This window comes from Rhinolophus ferrumequinum, chromosome 8 (assembly GCF_004115265.2).
Source record: "Rhinolophus ferrumequinum isolate MPI-CBG mRhiFer1 chromosome 8, mRhiFer1_v1.p, whole genome shotgun sequence".
NCBI lineage: Eukaryota > Metazoa > Chordata > Mammalia > Chiroptera > Rhinolophidae > Rhinolophus > Rhinolophus ferrumequinum.
Window position 1 is genome coordinate 29,676,676 of NC_046291.1, and position 15,498 is coordinate 29,692,173.

Consider the following 15,498-nt stretch of genomic DNA (forward strand, 5'->3'; position numbering starts at 1 on the left):
CAAAAGCCTGAAAACTTTTTTTTTTTCCAGTTATTCTTTCTCCAACTGTTCTTCTATTTGGTCAACACCTCCAGTTCCTTGGCTCTTCTGTTCTCTCCCTAACTATCAGCGACCTGCCTATCTTCACTTCCTTCCCTCAGCTTAGACCCAGTTTAGAAACCACTGTCCATCATTTTAACCTCTCTCTTGACAATCTCTTCAATTCTCTTGCCCCACGGTCTTTTCCTCTCACATATCTGGCAAAACCCCAACTCTGAATCAATCTGTCTACTTTCTCTGCTCCTCTATTTGAATTGCTAAGCACTGCCATTAAAAAAAAATATCCCATGGTCATGCTGATAATTTGATGATTTTCATTCTCACTAGAGTCTTTAACACACAGCTAGACCCTTTTGGTTTCCTTGTTAGTTCTCTATCACGTTCTCCAATAGCTATTTTAAAAATTCTTCACTCTCTTCAACCCCTTGTCCCCGCCCCCCCCACCCCTCCCCCTGCGTCCAAGAGTGAATTAGGCCCCTTCTTATGAGTTCTCATAATATTCCTGTCAACACGGCCGTAGCGCTAATGACTTTGCTTCTCTCTGCCTATTTAAATCCATGTATCTTACTGGGCTTTAAGCACATTGAAAATGAGAAACACAACTTACTCATTAGTGAAACCTCAGAACTTAATATAGTACTAAGTATTCAATATGTTTTTCCTGAATGAGTGAATCATTAAATGGATACATAAATATTAGCTAAATGAATGAGTACATCATATACAAATCTTATATGGTTATGTTAAGTGCCAATAAATTAATTAGTGCCGATAAAACCTGAAGGAGTGAAAAGTATGAAATACAAATGGTTTCTAAAATTTATAATACATGTAGAATTACAGCTAGTTAAGAGTTTATTATTATTTCTATGCTGATGACTAGAAAAATTGAAGTTGGTCCCATCTATAATAGGATATGATAGAACAGGCAAAAAGATACCTGATTAAGACCTAACAAAGGTAGTTTGTTAGCTAATTCTAGTTTGGAACTGTAAATACAACACAAACTGTATTACAGACCGCATTAGCGTGCTATGAAGAAGGTATTTATTTTATGATGGCCTACCTTCACTTCTTTCCTTTTAATGTAATTCTTTTTAATTGGTTTATGCCTTTAAAGACACATTTGCATGATGGCAATGACCAACAAGTTTAGGCTACCCAGAAAACGGCTAAACATTGTTCCATATGTTGAGGGAAAACTCTTTTTTTTTTTAATAACGTTTTTCTAGAATATCAATAATGGCCATCTTTTTATTTAGTATCTGGGACTTTGCTTCGTAATGGCCATCTGTTTCAAACTCTCCTTCTGTGAGCAAGCCAGAGGAGAGTCCTGACCTTCAAAGTACTCACCCTGACATTGTGGGGATGAAGTCCTCCTGGGTGCTGAGACATGTACTGGGCCAGGTCTGTGTGCTACACGAAATGGCGGAGAGACTGATGTTAGTGGCGCTTACACCCGGGACCTAAGGCAGCCCGTAGCCTTGACTGTCAGAGGTATTACAAAGTTCAGAATTTTTGAGAATAAGGTGCAAAAGGTACATGACCAGGATTTCTGAGACCCCACTGTTAAGGTCCAACACAATATGCCTTTCTAACTGGCTACTCTTAGAAGGAAGCTTGTTTCTCTACACAGAGATGCTCCTTGTAAATGACTGTCACTGAATACAATGACACAGGAATTTTTCACCCCACTGGAGGCAAGCCAAGTACACATACCTTATGATTTATGTCTGCTATGAATAGGTTTTCCTTTCAAAAATACAAAAATGAGTTTTTCTTTAGAAAATTTGTATATAATTTTTAAACCCTTGTGATTTATGCCTACATTGTCAATGAAAAAAATGTTGGGTTCTGCTCAGATAGTGATTAAAAATGGGTTTTAAAAAGTACAAAAGTTTTATTTAGGAGGCAGACTCAAAGTGCTTTTTTTAATTATTGCTGATGAGGGGAAAAAAGACAGCAAATAGAGTGGGTAAAGAAGCAGGATTAAAGAATAAGTGTAAGAACAATAGACTCTGCTAATCACAATAATGAAAATTTCCATGACACTTTCCACATTGTAATGAAAGTTTTATCATGCCATAAAATATTAACAGATTCATTATACAAGCACCAGGCTTTTCCCTCTTGCTTTGTAAACTGCTGGGGCAACTCACCATGTATTCAAAAACGAACGTCAGTGTCTCTTTGGTGTGGATTATGTCATGCAGGAGCACAATATTGGCATGTTTCAAACACTTCAAAAGAGAAGCTAGAAAAATTAAACAAAATATTAATTTAATCATTGATAATGAAAGTACTGCTTTAAAGATATCAAGTAATATTTATTTTTTTAAACGTGTCAAATCAAGCATTCTGTTTTTTTTTTACTGCTGGAATAAAATGTCTTATGAAATAATATTTAAAATCACAAAGGACCTTTATTTGTTAAATGGCAAGTCATCGTATTTGCATAACTTATTTTTTTTATAGACAAGAGCAGTTGCAAAAAATATGTTTCCATTTACCTAATCAATTTCATCAAAGCACTCAGAGCACTTTGCAAATGCTTTCCTCTGGGAATATTATCTCTGCTGCAGAGTTACTGGAGAAGAGGCCTGGAGAGATTAAGGCCATTGGAGGAGCAGGAAATGCAATGTTCTGCCTTCTAGAGCAGGACTTTGCAACATGTGACAATTCTCTAAAATTCAAAGTCCCACAGGGAGTCAGCAGGGCCCATGGATGTGATTGGTAGAAGGCAGAGATAAAGAGCGTGGGATAAAAGATTGTTGAAACATAATAGTGAGTAGAGGGGCTTTCTTAAAGGGAGAATTGCAAACCACTGTGGAAAGGAGAAAATGCAAACTTGAAAAAAGGACAGGGCCAAACTTGCGGAGCCCAGGGGAGTGAGAGTAGGGAGGTCTGAGGACTGTCTCTTGCATCTTCAACAACAGGTTGTTATTAGGTCAGTAAAAGCAGACTTAAAGGGGAGAGGTCACCACAAAAGGCCAGTGAGTGGTAGGGAGGGAGTTTAAAAGGCTGTCTTTGGGGGCTCCAGAGGTAAGAGAACCAGAAGGGTGAAGACCAGAAAAGGCACAATAGGAGATGAGTCTCAGTTCAGGACATTCTTGCATGAAGAAATAGTGTCCGTAAAACTTAAAGGAAAAATTAAAAGTATAAAAATGCAAATCAATGTTCTGCACAGTATGCCTGTATATCATGAATCTCCTGCACCAACTCTCTACTGGAATTCTGTAAGAATGCTCAGTGATGGTTCTTCTGTAGTTTAGTTGTAATTTTGATGTGGTCATAAAAGGAGGCAAGCACGGCATTTACCTACTGCGCCATCTTAAGCAGAAAAATCTTTGTTGTTTTCTGCTAGAATTTTTAACACCTTCAATAATTACAATACTTCTGACCATCAGTTGAAAATGCTTGTATTTTATGTGTAAATTATGTTCACTTTCTCACACACTCTCGCTTTCTACACACACACACACACACACACACACACACACACACACACACAGCAAAACGTTCACCAAAACTAGATTTTAAAAGGATATGATAAAGCTGAAATTGCTAAGAATATTGTAAAGATATTTAAATTTATTTTTAATATCAAATTTAGTTTCACTTAAATATGATATTATTAAAACTCTTGATGCTTATTTTAAAAATCGTAGTGACATGTTTTGTGAATTATAATGGCTTCATCCTACCATTTGCTAAAAAGCTCAAGGAACAATATTTACTTAGGATGAGACTCACTGCTAACAATAGTGGGTGTAAATCTTTATTTCACATAGTTTTCTTGATAATTTCTGTTTTATAAGAGAAGGGAAAGTGTCCGTTTTGCCATTTCTCTGTTGTTCACTTATGTTTGCATTATTAGTCTTATCTTCAATCTTAATTTTTTTGCAGAAATCTTCTTAACCAACCCATTTGATGAGGATTCTAGTAAATGGCAACTCCTCTCAACAATTTTTTCTCAAACCCTCATCCAATCCATCAGCAATCCCTCCCTTCTTGCCATCTCCTATGCTACCGTCCTGGGCCAACCCATCATCATGTCTTGGCTGAATTATCGCAAATACCTACTCACCTGTTTCCCTGCTTCCTCCCTTCCTTCCTACAGAACAGCCAGCCACTGAGATACCACTCAAACAGAAGTTAGGGCTTGTCCCTCCTAGTTCCAAACACTCCAGTGTCTCTCATTGCACTCAGAGTAAAATCTAAAGGACTTACTATGGCCTGCCCAGCCTATCACCTCCTGCCCTCACCAACTCACACTCCCATCCTTGCATCTTGGTTCTATCAATCGTGGCCTCCTAGCTGTTCTTTGGACCCTTACAAATACATTTCCTCCCTGGGTCTTACACTTACCTTTGTCTGCCTGCAACCCTCTTAGCTCAGCTCTCTGCATGTTTCCTCCCTTGCTTCCCTCAGGTCTCTACACACATGATACACATTAAAGTCTTGACTTCCTTGGCCCCTCTCGATGAAATAGCTGCCCCCCTCCCCTAACCCAACCATGTGATCCCCTGTCCCTCTGTCTTGTTTTGTTCTTCTTCATAGAACTTCTCACCCCTGACATATTATAGCAGATATTATCCCTGACATATTACATTTGTGTTCATTGTTTGTCTCCACCCTTAAGAATATAAACTCCATTGAGAGTAGGCACTTTTGTCTTTTTGCTTATTGCTATATCTTCAGTGTCTAAAACAATGTCTGCTATATTATGAACATTCAATAAATGTTTACTATTGAATTAGTGGCCACTAATTTCCTAGTATCAGTTCTATACCTATAATTGGTTGGCATAGGGTGTTTCTCCTGAAGATGCTTTATTTTTTGTTTTTCTTTTAGTTGTCTTCCTCATTAGATTATAAATGTTGTGTGTGTTATGGCCATATCTACTACTGCTTTTTTAACACCCCAGAAATACCAAAATACTTACATGGAAACTATGACTTTTGATTACTAATAATAGGAAATTTACATAAAAGAGCAGATGATGTTTAAAGCATTTATCTCATGGTGTTCATATATTGTTTGGTCCATCCACCAGAGGGATCTAAAATGCCTGCAGCCTCAGATGTGTTGGTCTCAAACCCAGGAAGGAAAAAATCTTTCTTCTAATTTCAAGGCTGCCTCATAAACTTCACAGCAGGATGTGGTGTATTCTGCAGGCTAATCAGCTGAGGGACGCAAAAGTCAACTGAGAGGAAAAGATCTTAAAATCAGAGCATTCTGATTCCTGTAAAATTATTATTTTTATAACTCATATATTCAAAGAAAAGACACAAAGATAAATTGAAGAGTCTTTAAAGCTCCCAACAAATGGAATCACAATGGAATTTCTCTGAGTGTTTCCAAAATAACTTTATAATGATAATGATGATGGCGACGATGACAGCTAACACTCACTGAGCATTTACCAGATGCCACGCATTGTTGCAAGAATTCTGCATATATTAACCTGGTATGATCATGAGAACACCCAGAAAAACCAGAGAGAAAATCTGAAGAAAACAATATAATGCCAAAGACCACGAAAAATGACTCATGACTGAAAGTTATTAAACTTGTTTTAAAAATGCAAAGTATCTCTTTCTTTATTTTAAATGTCGAAAAATGTGTTTAGTATGACCAACCGGTTGAACATTACATGGAATTTAATCTGATTCTTATATATGTAAGATATTTAATAATTTAGTGAAAAATAATCATTTGAATCTTGCAATGATATGAGAATCTTTAATTTCTTGCTTTTCTTCATTTCGTTGGGATTTGTCATTCACTAAAGTTTTATAAAAGTTGATGCTTTGCTAGTGCAATGGATCATGAAGTTTTGATGTTACTCTACTCTGTTCTATTTTAGTTTAGAAGGAAAGGTAAAAGATGATGATGAACAGGAAGAACAAGGCACTGCTATACATAGTAAGTGCCTGGTAGTCAAAGCCTTTCTAGGCTGTGAACTCTTTAAGGGCATGTACTGCTCCTGTCCCTGCCTTTATATCTCCAGCACCTAGTACAGGCCTGGCATGTGGTGCCAGACAGTTGTAATGAAGATTGGAGAGTTTATATGGGAGTCAATAATGGAGACAATTCCCATCCCCAACCCAACTGGGCACTGAATTAAAAAGAGCTTATAGTTACTGATGTTTCATTTTCTCTGGCCTGGGTTTCACAATTCAAGTCAAAGCGTCCTATTATGCATTCCAAGAAAAGAAATCATCAAGATAACTCTTAAGACAGATATTAAATAAGTAGTTATCTGATTTCGGAGGGAATTTTAATTGGATCACATACCATCATCCTGGCATCATTTTGTTTTATAAAAATAGGGGCGCCCGGATGGCTCAGTTGGTTAGAGCGTGAGCTCTGAACAACAAGGTTGCTGGTTCGATTCCCACATGGGCCAGAGAGCTGCACCCTCCACAACTAGATTGAAGACAATGAGCTGCTGCGGAGCTTCCAGAGGGGCAGCTGGATGGCTCAGTTGGCTAGAGAGTGAGCTCTCAACAAGGTTGCTGGTTCAATTCCCACATGGAATGGTGGGCTGTGCCCCCTGCAACTAAAGATTGAAAACGGCAACTGGACTTGGAGCTGAGCTGAGCTCTCAACAACTAGATTGAAGGACAACAACTTGGAGCTGATGGGCCCTGGAAAAACACAGTGTTCCCTAATATTCCCCAATTAAAAAAAAAAAAAGTTAATTCTATTTTTAAAAAAATGTAACTATGCACATGTAAATGTCCATGATGTGATCCATGATGTGATTCTATGATGTGATGTGATTTGATTGCATTCAGTGGAGGACTTCTCATCAACCTGGCCTGTCACAATCTATTTGTGGTAGTCAATGACTCAGCGGTTCTAACTGGTATCCTCTACCTCACTGTATGACCTTGGAGAGGTTCCTTGGTCTATTTTTGGCTCAGTTTTCTCATATATGAACTGGTAATAATTACTTTGTAATGTTTTCTACTAGAGAATGATATTAAAAGATTCTCAGTTAAAACTATTTCTGATTTAAACACTGGTAATTTAAGCAATTACTGGTGTAGAGTCCATGATGGAATCAGAATTGACCAATATACAATATTATATATTATTTTCTTTAAAATGTTTCTTCTACATTTTGCTTAACATTTATACATAATGTATCATAAAAATAGGTTTTTATTTTTACTGTTGCTAAAGGAGAAATACTTGAATTAAGGAGTTCTGAATTTATCATAATGAAGTAGAAAGGATTTTGAATAGAAGAGATTGGATTCTACCACCTATCAACTCTGTTCACTAGTTCTGAGATCTCTCAGTAACCTAATCTCTCTGAGGTTCAGATTCCTTCATCTCTACAACAAAAACACACCTCCCAGAGTTGATGTAAGGGTTTTTAAAAAATAATAATGTGTGTAGGGGTGTGGGAGAGCGTATGTCATATGCCTAGTCCTCAAAAAAGGTTAGTTATACATATCACTGCTTCCTAAACAAATGCTAACAGGCTGAAAGTCCTGGGTTTAAACCAAAAAAATTCTAATTTTATAGAAAGATATTTAAAATAACGTACAGTATTAAGATATTGATACACCATTTAATAAAACTAGGAACATGTTTTTATATAAAAAGTTAAAACATTAAGATAGTAGTCTATTCAAATGAAAGTATTTTCTCCTCATTGTAAACATATACACTTAACACATCATTCTAGAGCCGGTTATGAAAGATTTTCTAAGTTGCTATGAAGTAGCTAATCTTTTTAATTAGCCAAGAAGTGAGGGTAGAGAATATGTCTATTGTATACACTACTGTGTATCTAGCAGTCAGCAGAGCGCCTGGCCAGAGTAGGTGCTCAATAAATATTTGTAGAATGAATGCATAGAGAGTGGATGGATTTTTGAACCAGAGAGATTATGTTTGAATCACAGCTATGTATTAGAAGATTGATCTCCAAAGGTTGATAACAAGAATGAAAGGGGTAACACATGAAAATTATCTGGCAAGGGTATTAAAGTGTTTCCCTTAGTGCTGTTCATACTTTTGCAAAGTCATAATATTACATGTTAAGGTTAAATAGGTTTCCAAATGACCAGATTAATAAACTGCCACATGTATTCCTCTTACATGTGCGTAGAGAGAGATAGTATGTGTACTTAAACTCTGTTCAATAAATCTTTGGCTTATAGACCATCAGTGGGACCAGACTGTTCAGAAAAAGTAATTCCAGCGTCAAGGCTTTTAAAAGAAGTCTGCATTACTCGTTCAGTTTTTCTGCACGTGGCTTTTGGTTGCCTTTTTAGCCAGTGACCCTAGATTTTAACTAATGAATTCCAGCTGTTGTAATTTTGCCTTCCAGCCCTTGTCATTTAACTTCCTGTCTTCTTGGTCTCACATCCTTAAAGTTCTTACAGGAAAAATTGGACAGTGCCAAAGTTTTCAAATGAGGTCTCGTATCTTCTTGAGGGGAGAGGGCTTTCTAACAAGGGCTCCCAGCTTTTACACTGGTGGAAAACGAAACATTCATTGTTAGAAATTACATGCCTAACAACCTCCAATGTGTCAAAAATTCTTTTGTGGTTTTTAATATTATATAAGCAAAGCATTCAGTAAGGTAAGTCCTTTATTTCATATTATATAAAGCAAATCAAGAAAGTCCACCATTGAATACTAAATGTAACTGCAAACACCTGCGATGGAGAGGCAATTCCTTGGTAAAGATGCAATGAAAGAAACATTTAGCATATAGAACAATACAGATCAGCTTTTCTGAACCATGCTGAGAACCATCTGTTAGCAAACCGGCAAAAGGTTTTGTCAAATGTCAACATGATAAACTTGGCTGTGGGGAAAATGTGAGCAAGGGAAGCCTAAAGCAATAGACAAGCTCAAGTGCACAAAGAAAACACCATGAGAATGGGGTGAACCTGGGCCTCAAGACCTCTATGCTGGTGACTCCTATTACATTCAGAAATACTCTTTTAACCTATCCACATTTCTTTCTAAATCTGATCATTCTTTTATGGGGAGCACTAATAAGTGCATTAGTAAATGCAACTTCCATTATATTAAACACTGAAAGCCATGCTTTTCCTCCAGAATGCACCTGATCCTACCAGGCGGCATTCCTGGCTAGCCCAATAGCCATTTGGCCCTTCTACTTAAATTCAAAATGACACATTTCCCAAGGGCTCCAAAAGACTTTTGAAAATGGCATCAAATTCAGTTATAAACTCATTTTCTGAATTGCTTTTATCTATGCCTGTTTGCATAACCCATCCTTCCACGCTCCATTCAAAATCTACTGACTCCATTAGCCACACTGACACTAACTGGTTCTCATCTTAGTTTATGTGTTTTAACCTCCATTATAACACTAGTTGTAACTGGAACCATCTGCTCTGTTATGTCTGAAAATGATATAGAGCAAGATCAGGCCTTTTCTTCTCATCCATCACAACACCCAGCAATATGCTTTGCATACAAGATGTGCTCATAAAGAAGGGAAAATGAAGTAAACAGGAGAAAGTAAGGCCAGGGAAGAGCCATTTCTCTGGGTCTTTGCTGAAATGGATAACAATCCTGTTATCATTTTATTTCAAATGGCTCATATAAAAAGGTTAATAAATTGAAATTTTAATGATTTATTTTCACTATATTGGCTTGATTTTTATGTTATAAATTACTAGTTATCTTGATGATGAACAAGACATCGCTGAAGGAAAAGAACAAGAATGGAATAATAGACAATATTTGTGAAATTCTGAAAACAGATTCTGTGATTAGTGCTTTAAGAGCATATTCTCATTTAATCCTCCTAACAACTCAAATGTCAAAAGAAATAGATACTATTACCATCTTTTGCAATAAAATGAGTCTTAACTAGGTAAAGTAGTCTACCCACAGTCACACCACTAGTAATAGATCTAAGATTCAAACCCAGGTCTGTCTGACACCAGATTCCTCACCCACTTGCCATAATGCAGGGTACAGAGAAAATACAGGGACAACATTAAATGCCTTCCCAAACAGTTTTGCAAGTGTTATCTAAACAACTTATTATTTTCAAGCAAATGGTTTACTCAGAATTTGTGTGATTATATTATTTATTTTCTCTTTTACATGGATTTTTCTGGGATTGTATAGATACAGCCTTAGCACTTAGCATGGGACCAAACACACAGAAGGTACTTAGTAAATATTCATTGAGTTCATAGTCTTGGTCAACTAATACAATAGTTTTGAGTCTTAATTTCCTCAAAAATAAATAAAATGATAGTGTAAATATATTTGGAAAACTGGTATGAAGAATAAAATTGCAATGATATTACTTCTAGAAATATCTAGATGTATAGAAATATTTAGAATGTATAGACTCAATGCATTTTTTTCCCCAAAGCAAGGACTTAAAATAGATCTGTTGGGTCCATTTTACTGTTCTTACCTTCCCGGATAGCCGTAAATGGGACTCCTTCTTCTTCATTCATGCTGATGACTTTTAAAGCCACTAGTTGTCTGTTTATCCTAGAAGAATGGGGAGAAGGGCACACATTCAGATGATTCAGACCAGCAATTTTATACTAAGGATAGTTAAATAAAAACAGTTTTTCCTTCAAAATATATTCCAGCATATGAATCTACAATTTTTTTAAAATAAAAAGTTTAAAAGTCATATACCAGGGGTACCAAAAAACTGTATACAAGTGGACACTTTGGTCAACATTGCTCAAGCAGTAGTTGGCCATAATCAGAAGTGTCTGGACACTGATGGTAACCACTTTGAGCACCTCTTGTAATTGCAGAAGTCAAACGTGACTTGTATTCATCTTTTGTTATAGGTATATATTGAGTATTACAATTTTAATACAATTTTCCTTTCTTAAAATATGTATACATTTTTGGATATATATGTATATATAACTTCCTTTTCCCTCTTTACCAAAGTGGTAACTGTTCATTAATAAAAATTTGGAGAATAGAGAAAAGCAGAGAACGACCCCCCCTCCCCGCAACAAAGTCCATCTTCATAATATTTTCATGTATATTGTTCCTTTTATTTCCCTTTGCACACTTATCTGAACCATTCTTATTTTTCATCAGAATTATTGTAGTGACCTCCTAAACAATCTCCTTGCTTGTACACTTGTAACCCTACTGTCTATTCTCAACAGAGTAGCCAGAGCATCCTTTTTGAGTAAAAGTCAAAACAAATCACTTCTCTACTCAAAACACACCAGTATCTCCGCATTTGACTCTGAATACAAGCCAAATTCTTGTGGCCTCCTAGGTGCTACTGATCTGCCCCATCCCACCATTCTCTCTCTTCATCTCCTGCTCTCCACTTATTGTTTTGCTTGCTGATATATAAGCTAAGTGCTGGAGAACAGAGATTTTAATGCAAGTATAAATATATTACTTTTAGTACAGTGGGATTCATATCATATAATAGCTTCTTATTAATAACTTGTTTTTCCTCCATTTAACTTTTTCATTCTTGTATTATGATATTTAATTATGACATAATATTTCGTCACATAAATGTACTACAATGTGTTCAGCCGATTCCAAATGCTTTTAAATTTTTTCTAACTTTTGACTATTTTAAAAATACAGTGATGATCATATTTGTAGATCAATCTTTTCACACAGCCTCTATTATTTTTATAGGGTAAAAGTGCAACTGCTAAATTAAAGAGTATGCTGTGCACATTTTTATTGTTTTGAACGTATGTTTCCAAACTGTGCCACAGAGTAATCGCACCACTCGCTGGTCATAAAAATGGCCATTCCAGCAACCCCTTGCCAAAACTTGGCAGAGCTGTTTTTTGTTTTGTTTTTATTTTTTAAGAATAGTTTTAAGTTTACAGAAAAATTGAGAAGATAGAACAAAGAGTTCCCATACACCTCACAACCAAAAGTTTTTTTGGTCAAATATGTTTGGAAAATGCTTCACACTTTTTAAATTTTCTCATTCTTTCTTAGAGAGTCCTGGTCTCCGTTAACATTTTAAAGATGTCGAGAGCACCACAATAAAGGATCACATTTGATTTTGTTCTAGGATATGCTGTGTCAATTTGACAATGGTAACTGTTTCAATGAAAGCTCTATGAAGATCTCAGAATTGGGGCTCTCTAGAACATACTTGGATAGATGGGACACCATGGACATTTCCAATCTTCCCTTATGGGTTCTGACTTAAGTGTTATGTATTGACAGACACTTCCAGCCCAAAGGTTACACAGAATTCTTTTATCTATTCTACTATTTCCTAGATTTTTTTTTTTCATTTAACTCTAATCCACTGGGAATTCATATTGTATATTTTTTTTCCAAATTGCTAACAATTGTCCCAGCTCCATTTGTTGGACTGTCATCTTTTCCCTGCTGAGTTGACATGCCACCATAATTATATATTAGATCTTATTAATACTTGGATTTGTGACTTTTCTGGTCTTTTTAAACTCATATATTTTTTATCTGTCTTTTCTTATACTTATGTTATAATATTTTAATTACCGTGTTTTGCCAAGTATAATGAACTCCCATGTATAATGCGCACCCACGTTTTTCGCCCAAACTTTCAGGGACAAAATCTTTCGTTTTAATCTTTTTAATTCAAATTTTTACTTGTTTACATTTAGGTACTTGCTTTATGTATTATAAAAGAATTTTAGCATTTATTTTTTAACATATTGTGGTACAAGAAATTTTATGTAACAAATAATTACAAAACACAAGAACAGGTACAAGGTACAAGAAATTTTATGTACCAGTAACAAATTTACGGTATTTATGCATCATAGAAGGTCAAGAACTCTTTGTTGTTGCAAGTTCGTTGTAAGTTCAACAAAACCGATTGGCGTATTCCAGGGTATTATTTTGCATATGGATATTGTTATTGATTTCTAGAGGTACACTTTTAACTCCTAAGCGTAAATAAAAGAATTAAAAACATTTATATAGATACGGAATTAGTACTACCTATGTATAAAGCACATTGTTATTTTTCCCTCACAAGTTTGGGCAAAGAAGTACGCATTATACATGTCAAAATACGGTATTGTAGCTTTTGAACATGTTTAGCATACGTTAAGACTATAGGTTAGAGAATGATTGATGTTTTTGCACTATTACATTTTTTAATCCAAATCCCTGGAATGATCTACAAGACCCTATACAACAGCCCTATGGTGACTACAACTCCTCCGTGTCCTTATCTCCTTCCACTCTCCTCTTCAAGGACTAGGCCTGCTTCTGCCTCTGGGATTTCTTCCTTGCTGTTTCCTCTGCCTGAAGCTGATCTCAATTGGGGCATGGGAAGTTTTTCTTTCAAGGCTATTTAAATCATCTTGTCGCTTCCTATTGACTATGATGTCTTGCATAGGTCCCAAACTTTTGCCATGTGTCACCTGGCTTTACAATGTCACATCAGGGGAGAGGGATCCTCATCTCTGAAGTCTCTCCCTGGTGGAGTCACTCACCTGCTAATCCCCTTGTAAACTGTAGCATAAGAACCTTCACCCAGCTTCTCCAAGTTCAAGTAAGATGAGGCTGCCCCGAAAGGGAGGCTCTTCCTCTGTTGAGGGGAACAGGGAGAGGTGAAAGGTAGCAAAGAAAGCGTTGTTTTTTTTTTATGTTGATTTTTTTTTCCCCCAGAAAAATTTGCCAGAGTGTACTTGGGAAGGTCTGCTCAGTAATTACCCTGGAAATAGGGCCAGCCTCCCTAGACAAGCACACATTACATTCTTGATCAACATCAGCTGCTCACTCACCCACTGAAAACCTTGACTCAGATCCTCTTCCTGAAAAGAATCACTATTACTCCGTGACCTTTTACTCTTGAACTTCCAGTCACGGGCAGCCTGACGTCCCCTGGGGTGAACTGAAGTCATGGAACATGATGCTTCTTTTAGGTTTGTTAGCTAGAGAAAAAAAGAAAGTGCAGGATTAACATTTATGCAAAGTCAAGCATCAGTGGCTAGCATAAACCATTTTTTCTTTATTTGCCTGATTTTCACTCTTCAAATGTTTTCCAAGCTTCCTACACTCCAAAAGCCACCTTTCCTCAAAGTCAGATCCCTAAAATAAAGAACCCAAAACAAAATTATATCAATAGCTGAAACATTACATTCTTTCTTCACCTGAAAATATGTCTTTAACACTCAGGTTAACCTAAATTTCTCTGATGGATAATTTCTGATTTTTCCCTGTTTAATTCAGACTTTTTTTTTCATGTCCCTTTCATTTATTTCTTTAGGGGAATAATTTCCTAGTATGGTATTGCTAATAACCATGAGCTAATTATTGAATTTTGAGCCCACAGCATGTCAATACTGCAGCTTCCTTTCAAAGATTCAGCTCTGTAGTTTAGTACTGCAGAGATTTTAAGAGAATAACAACTACTTTCTTGACTACAAGTCAAGTGAGTTTCGTGCAGCTCAAAACATAAGATTCTTTTTTCCTCTCGGTTTACAAGAAACATCCCCAAATTTGATAACAACAGCCATAAATTTTCTGTGACTTTAATAGACTTTTCTTTTTATTGGTTTAGACCCACGGCAGAAAAATCCGACCCTGCTACAGAAAGGGAGCCTCTGACCGCCTTGGTTTATCAGTAGAGGAAGATGCTCCTCCTCAGATACAAATACCTCGATCGCAGCCTCCATCATCACAGGCGCACTCCTCTGACAGCTGTGTGCATCGCTTCCCTCCCAACAGCGATGGCAGCTGCATCCAGGCTGGAGAGTCTTTGCACACAGCTCTTGACCCATAATCTTCTAGGCTCAAGAAGAAAACCCACACTTGCACCTCTCCCCCTCTGCCCCTCCTATCCTCGTTCACTGTTTTTTTGCCAGAGGTCAGTAATGCTGGAGCTTTCATATGACTCACATGAGGGTTCTGCTTGGAGCAGCCTCATGACTTCAGCAGTTTTCCTTTATCGGTACAAGAAACCATACATTGGAAAAGCGGCTGCCTGCACTCCTATGTGCACAACTGAAAACAGGATGGCTAACATTGGATAGAATAAAACTTGGCACAGTAAAGGCTCTTATTCCAGCCACAAGTTAGTTCTAATGGTATACATAGTTTTAATGAATTTACGTTGCTTATCCATGTAAATAATAATGATATTTATTAGGCTCCCCTGGTACTGAAGTGGACGTGTTGAGAGGTATTTTCTCCCTGCCTTTCATCTGAGAACATTTTGCTTTTCAGACTTTAAAATATATTTGCAACCTAGCCAACTCTTAGTAGTAAAATAAACCACTGAATCATAGAACAGGAAGAAACCTGAAGCTATCTACTCCATCTCTTTGCCTTCAAGTAATAGTGTATTTAATAGTCCCAGAGGGTAGTCATTCATTCATTGATTCAAAAACTATCTTGTGAGCACCTGTGTTGTTTTACTATACAGATAACAGTTAACCAATGGCAGAGAGAGAGGGGTTTGCATGAAATATCTTCTTC

The 15,498-nt window shown here is 36.7% G+C and overlaps 1 protein-coding gene across 3 annotated transcripts in view; it reads right to left on the minus strand.

Annotated features, from left to right (window-relative positions):
- CDK15 (cyclin dependent kinase 15) overlaps positions 1 to 15,498 on the minus strand; it is a 93,154-nt gene that overhangs the window by 60,493 nt on the left and 17,163 nt on the right. For 2 of the 3 annotated variants that reach the window (XM_033111518.1, XM_033111519.1), the window contains exons 2-6: positions 13,803 to 13,952; positions 13,512 to 13,606; positions 10,475 to 10,554; positions 2,199 to 2,293; positions 1,393 to 1,455 (exon numbers count right to left, since the gene is read on the minus strand). In XM_033111518.1, coding sequence (XP_032967409.1) covers positions 1,393 to 1,455; positions 2,199 to 2,293; positions 10,475 to 10,554; positions 13,512 to 13,606; positions 13,803 to 13,952 — 483 coding nt within the window. Of the gene's footprint in view, positions 1 to 1,392; positions 1,456 to 2,198; positions 2,294 to 10,474; positions 10,555 to 13,511; positions 13,607 to 13,802; positions 13,953 to 14,678; positions 14,905 to 15,498 lie in introns of those variants that run through there. The other variant, XM_033111517.1, reaches the window with a different exon arrangement.